This window comes from Barbus barbus (assembly GCF_936440315.1).
Source record: "Barbus barbus genome assembly, chromosome: 38".
Classification (NCBI taxonomy): domain Eukaryota; kingdom Metazoa; phylum Chordata; class Actinopteri; order Cypriniformes; family Cyprinidae; genus Barbus; species Barbus barbus.
The window spans coordinates 19,290,853-19,297,936 of NC_136716.1; the positions used below are offsets into that span (position 1 = coordinate 19,290,853).

Genomic DNA, 7,084 nt, shown 5'->3' on the forward strand with positions numbered 1-7,084 from the left:
TGGCTCCTTGAAATTATATTTTAAATGATAAATATATATTTAAATATATATATTAAAAAATAACAATGTTTCTTAATGTATTTTGGCTAAATATATGCAGCCTTGGTTAAAGACCTCTTTCAAAAAACATACAAAAAAATTAGTGTATGAGCAGATTTACAAAACAGGTAAAGTTATAAAACCATACCTTAGTTAAATTAGTTTCTAGTTCACTATACATTCATGCAGCAAGTTTAATACATGAAGCAAAAAGCTTACCAAACTGAGAAGCTGAAGGAGAAACTTACCATGAGATGAAACATATGTGCCCTGGAGTGGTAACCAGACTGAAATTAAGTATTTCTTCAATATGTTTCTCTTGCTTTAAAGACTACCTTGATATTTAACCCTCTACATACGGACTGCACGTAATGGAACCGTACGGAATCATTCCTGTGGTGGGTCAGTTTCTGGGCCACCAGGGTGCCACAGTATCCAAGGAACGAAAACAAATCTGTGCACCACAGCTGCAAAGCCACACACTCCCCTAGATTCCCTGGCTATGCCTTCAATTACAGACAGATGTTCAGTGCTCTCTGCCTCTTTCATCTTATAACTGGGTGCTGTGCTTGGGCTCTTGCTCATCTGCATTGTGATCTGAGAAGTGCATCAAGGAGGTTAGAGACTCACTGAAGCTCTCATTTCTCAGAAAATAACATATCATGTCTGCTGAAAAGACTTCAGATGAATTCATGAAGCTGTTAGTCAGGAAATATGTGCAGTCTCTGAAGATAAAGCTCCCTCATGTGGTCTTTTTAGTGACTAACAGGGAAAAAGATTCATTAGGAGGGAGCGAGTGGGCCTAATTTCTGGGAAAACATTAAAATGGGATTTCATTCTCACATGACTTGGTATAAAAACTCTGGCATCAGCTCAGCATCAGCATCGTTATCTAAAAGCAAAAAGTCAGCTTCCCTTCTTTATTTATTTGTAATTCTTTTACATGATTCACAATTATTTATATTCATGATTTCTAGTATTTGTGCAGGCTTTACATTTTCATTTTAATGTTGTAATTATCAGTTTATTTAATTTTGTTTCTAATTTTTGCATGTCATATTTAGTTATGTAGAAGATACAAACTGTAAAATGGAAGATAAAACAACATCTTGAAGAAAAGATAAAATTATATTATTTGAGTTGTAATGTTGGAAAACGTTGAATTTATTTAGCTGCATAAGTATTTTATGTCCCTTAAAGGTCACAATGTGAAGTTTTAAATAATATTGGACTTGAGTAGCTAAAATCAGTTAATTTAGAGATTATCAACTGAAGTGCATTTTAGATTAATTGGCAGTTTCAATAATACCTACACATTTATGAGTAGATGGAATATAAACTGCAACAAAAAAGTCTCTAAAACTCACTGAACTTGAAAACTAATGTACATTGTGTAACCAGCTAATGTAGTTTGGTTGATTCAGTGAGTAATAATATTTCTATAATATTTTTTACTAAAATGTAGATCTTTTAATAATAAAAAAGTGAATTACCACAGTTACAACACGAAGTTACCACTTAAATTTGGCAGAAGTTGTTGTTTTTTCTTTAATTAAGTGTTACAGTACATATTTCTCATTATGAATGTACAAAAACTGCATAGGTTTATCACTGAGGCTAAACTAGTTATCATGTTGTCTGGTGGAAATGGCCGAGATGTTCTTTGGTTACATCAACATGAAGATGAAGAACTGTTTATGTGAGATAATTGCAGTCCCTCATTTTCCTGGATAACTACATAAATATTTCCTGTCTTATATTACACAGACATGCACCAAAAAATCCGGACAGGACGGGTCTTAACGAAATTCGACATTTTAACCTTCAGTCGTTAGCAAAACAAAGGCTATCAAAACATTACTCCGTAGTTTATAGTTATTGAACAGTGATGAAAAGTGAATATCTTCGGAGCAGATGACAGGGTTCCTTCACTTCCTGATGGCGAACAGGGATCACATTTGGTGAGTTTTGCTGAAATCCTTAGCGTTTGTTCCTAAATGCAGTCGCAGGAGTTAGAGTTTTCACTTCGCCTGAGTGGAAGACACGTAACGGGAAGTTTTGAGTCCAGTTTCAGGTTTTTACGGGAAGAGGATGCAGATGTCCTGAGGATCCGCAGCGGTTCCTTGAGTCCAGAACCGGAGAACAAAGAGGTACATTCCCTCCTTTTCCAAACGAGCCAGTGAAGCTGTCTGCACTGGACGTAGCGTGTAAACTTTACAGTGTACAAAGCAACTGGAGTGTTTGCAGTGTAGGTGGGGTGTTATATGAAAGGAACAGGAGTAATTAAAGATGGATACATGTGGGATATGAATGGGAAAAGTGTGAGGAGATTTTAAAGCTCATTTCGGAACCACACCTCTGCTAAAGGACATTTGATCAAAGGCATTTCTGTGGTGATTAAGGGAGTGAATGTTTATCATGATAGTTTATTTTTGAAAGTCAGTTTCTGTGTAAATTCTAGGCTACAAAAAGCTGTTGAACATTTCCACTGTTACTGCCCATGGAAAAAAGATTAAGTTAATTTAAACATTTACCTTCTATATTAACATCATGCCTCATTGGCAGGAAATGCTGTCTCACCATATGGGGTAAATTGTCACAATGGAACCTGCTTGGTTAGATTTTGTATTTAGTCAAATGTAAACAGTAGGCTAAAAACAATTCATGAAACAGCTAAATGTAAAAGGTAACATTAAAATATCGATCCATTGTTATGGCCAGAAGAAATTCTGTATGCTGTGATGTGGCTTTGGCTCTGTATAAATGAAATGCAGCCTCAGAGCAACATTAAAATGTGCTGTTATTATAGTTTATTATTTATTTCATATTTCTACATTTATGATTTCATATTTAAACCCTTAATTTCATATTAGGACAGGACAGAATTCACAGTTTGTATCAAAACTGAAAAGGCTACTTAGCCAGATGTTATATTTACTATATAAGCATTAATAATGTGTGCAGGCTTGATTTGCCAGCTTCTGTTTGGCACCACCAGCAGGGACCTGTGCCGAGAAGTGTCTAAAACATTAGCCATGTGGATAATTGGCTGTGTAATTTGGCTTCATTAGTAGCTGTGGAAGAAAACCTCACATGATCAGCATACAGTACACTAACAGGTTGTTCTGCTTTTCTCAGAAATGGCTCAAGATGTCTTATGAGACTGAGAGAACTTGCCTGCAGGCAACACCATGTGGTTGCCACAAATATGAAATCCAAGGAATAGGCGAGGACAGGTACTGTAAGCTCAATATGTCTAATAATATTAATTATGCAATAATCTATATATAATCTATGTAATACAGCAAAACTGAAATATGTCTTATTGTATTGTATTGCAGTGTTTTAGAAATGCTGAGCTACTCCAAATTCTCTGATCTGGAGACGTGGCTGTGCATGCCCTCTACAATGTTACCCAGGAAACGGGATTCAGTTTGCTCCTTGCCGCCACCGTCCCATGAGAATGGCACTGGAGACACAGACAAAGAGTCCAGGTAACATGTTTGTGAGAAAATTTTAAGGATGGGTCTGGATAGTTCCTGTTTCTTTGTTACAGACCAGTTTGATTGCTTTTCATGGAGTAGGCGTTTCAGTTAAGAGCAAGTTTCATATTTAAACAGGAATCTCATGTTTGTGTGTAAGCTGTTTGCTTGGTAAGCGGTGTTTTGCTTTATCTTATAGACATGCAAAAACTTGTTTTCTTTTCTTTTAAATGGTTACACAGCTTTAGATTACTGCACACTTAGTTTTTGTGTAATGACCACTGAACTGAATATTCGACTATTGACAAGCAGCTAATTTTGTAAGTTCCAAGGTATCTTTCTTCTCACATATTCAAATAATTCTGGTTCACATTTGCATTTTGCTTATTTACTTGTTAAGTAGACATGCAGTAACTGATTTCGTGTATAGTTTAGTCATAAATAATGTTTAGCTTATTACAGCTGTTGGGCTGCAATTCTTGCAGTGACCACACGATGTCATCTTTTACACATTAAAGTCAGTTTGTGTCCTGCCTGAACATTCTGAATCAACAGTAGCTGAAGACTAATTTATTAAAAAATAATCTTTAAAAACGTGATTATGTAGACATTTTATAAAGATTGTCATTTTATAAAGATAATTCTCGCTAAACATTTCACTCCATATTTACAGTGTTGGGGGGTAACTAGTTACATGTAACGGAATTACGTAATTTAATTACAAAATAAAAGTAATTGTAATCAGTTACAGTTACTAAGAAAAAAATTGTAATTAAATTACAGTTACTTATGAAAATGTTAATGATTATAAAGGGGGTTACATCTGATGTTTTCACACACACTCTGAAATACAGATTTAATTGAGTTCTTTCATAAAATGCTGTGACTGCTCTAAAATATGAAACACCAATGTTTCAGAAGTTTATATAAGTGCATATCTCTTTACATGCTAATGAGCTCTGCTCACCCCTCCCCTCTCTTCTGTGGAAGAGCAAACGCGATTCGAAAATAATCATAAAAAATAAAAAGTGAGACTTACAGTACTTCTTCTGGAGGAGCAGCTGGATCATGAACAACGGGTACTGCTCCATCCTTGAGTTTTAACTTTTTTAACAAAACCTGCCTTGAATTGTCCCTCATTCAGAAAGCATGATTTGTGCAGCCAGACATAAACGAATTTCGTGAAAGTGACATGTGGCCAAGTATGGTGACCCATACTGGGAATTTGTGCTCTGCATTTAACCCAAGTGCACACACACAGCAGTGAACACACACCGTAAACACACACCTGGAGCAGTGGGCAGCCATATTGCTGTGGCGCCCGGGGAACAATTGGGGGTTTGGTGCCTTGCTCAAGGGTCTCGCCTCAGTCATGGTATTGAAGGTGGAAGAGAGTTCTGGTATTCACTCCAAAATCAAAATGGCTTGATAATTGAGACTGTTTAGGTTTTTGGGTGAAAAAAAGGAGTGAATTTTTATCAGTGTAGGGTGGTTGTGTCCACACACTGCCAAGACACATTTATATGCAAATTAAGTCTCCTTTAAAATTAAAATATTATAATCTTAATTCAAGTGATGAAGGATTTCGAAGTCTGACAGTAATCAGTGTTGAGTACTACTGCAAGGTTAACCCTGTCTGCTTTACATGTTTGAAAGTGATTAACAGTTGAAAACATTAGCAATTTAGAAAAGTAACCAAATGTAATCGGTTACATTACTTTAATAAAGTAATTGAAAAGTTACACTACTTATTACATGTTAAGTAGGGTAACTTGTAATCTGTAACTTATTACATTTCCAAAGTAACCTTCCCAACACTGCATATTTAACAACCTCTCATTACTTTTGAGAATCCTATTAAACATGCTTGATTTTTTTTTTCATCGACACCTTTGAATACATATTGAAATTAGGAGCAGTGCGGAGAAGAGAGAATTGCTCCCTCCCACATGTAGAATCAGTGTGGCTCTTAGGAGTTTCAATAGCCAATGAACACCAATCATGTCTTCTCAGCTATACCTTTTATGTGGCACTCTCAACAAAAAACTGAATCATCAAAACACCTAAAACCATATGCTACAAAGTAAGAACAAAGCGCACTGCATACAATGACTAAGACCCGTTAATACTGTTTTAATCCTGCCTGGGGTAGAAAAAGAAACACCGCCAGCAAACTTTATATACTCAGGCTACATTCATAAGCTGCTGCAGAGCCATTTATTAAAAAAAAAAAGCGGGGTTTCATACTGCCATGGTGGTATTACATCTCTCAATGGAAACAAAGCATTCACTGGAAACCTCTCCTTACTTGCTACAGTTAATCAACCCTCACAAAAGCAACATAGCCAACTCTACGATCAGATATACGCTACACTTGACTCTTGACAGACTGATATGGCTTTTGTGTGCGCGGCTGGCGCACTTTAGCTGAAGGTGCAATTTAATATTTATGCCGGGCGCTGAACGCTCAGAGGGCTGCTGTTTTGTTTTGTTTTTTTAAAATAGGGACTTTCTTTTTATCCCAGAGCGATTACGTTGTTGATTTGACTATGAAAAGGCTTAAACTATGGGAAGTCCTGGGCATAAACTGTGGCGTTAGATCTTGCAGGTGCGTTCAAGTTTAATATGCTGCTCATTGCTCATACGGAATCACATGGAAAATCTTTAATAAGTTGTTTTACATGAAGAGAAGTAGTCTATGAGGGCATCATGTTTGCAATGGAACGGATTGTTCAATTTTTGTTTAGAAGAAAAAAATCAAGATCCTGCAAGAGAGGATCATGGAAAAGCCAAAGCTATACCCTTCCTGAATCCAGGTACTGTAAAAGGGATATTTTTAGTGAAATTGGTGTTTGTTTATTTGTATATCTATTTAGTATTTTGTTTAGGCTTCTACTATATGTATTACAGCATTATAAATATTTCATCTTCCAAATTTCTTGAAGTATACACTGTAAAAAATTACTAATTGTAAGTGTAAAAGATTGTAAAAATGGTATGGTAAAAATATACAAATTGGTTATTGTAAATTCTCTTATTATATACAGGGGAAACTGAAATAGATTTGACAGTAAAATGCTATTAAATGTTAAATTTTTGGAGGTAAAAAAAGAGCAAGTCATCTTTTAATTTGCAGTATAAAAATTATATTTAAATATGTTTGTTTTATGTGGTATTATAGTGGTTGTCGGTATATATTAATGGTATTTTTAACTGTACTATTTACAGGTTGTTCTGTAAGTATTTTTAGATTTTTACGCTATTTTAACACAATTATTCTAGCAACCACAGCGGCCAATTTATTCTGTAAAAAATGATCAGATTTGTATTTTTTTTGCAGTGTTGGACACAAGGCACTCAAACTAAGCATTAAATAATTCACACATAATATTGTCTATACAGCTTGACATCTATAATATAATGATTTAAAATATTCGCACATTTTGTTCTCACACATTTCCCACACATTTAATTCCCTTCTTTTTCTGACATAGAGCTGAAAGCTGTAATTTTCTTAACGTTGATTGGTATGGGAAAAACGTACGTTTATCACTGCTGGTATG

The 7,084-nt window shown here is 35.3% G+C and overlaps 1 protein-coding gene across 1 annotated transcript; it reads left to right on the plus strand.

Moving 5' to 3' along the window:
- The first annotated feature begins 1,800 nt into the window (after positions 1-1,800).
- LOC306857433 (ankyrin repeat and fibronectin type-III domain-containing protein 1-like) lies at positions 1,801-5,743 on the plus strand. The gene is made up of 3 exons (XM_079397376.1): positions 1,801-2,189; positions 3,178-3,275; positions 3,381-5,743. The coding sequence occupies exons 1-3, from the start codon at positions 2,037-2,039 to the stop codon at positions 3,535-3,537; spliced, it is 408 nt and encodes a 135-aa protein (XP_079253502.1). The 5' UTR covers positions 1,801-2,036; the 3' UTR covers positions 3,538-5,743.
- The last annotated feature ends 1,341 nt before the right edge of the window (positions 5,744-7,084 follow it).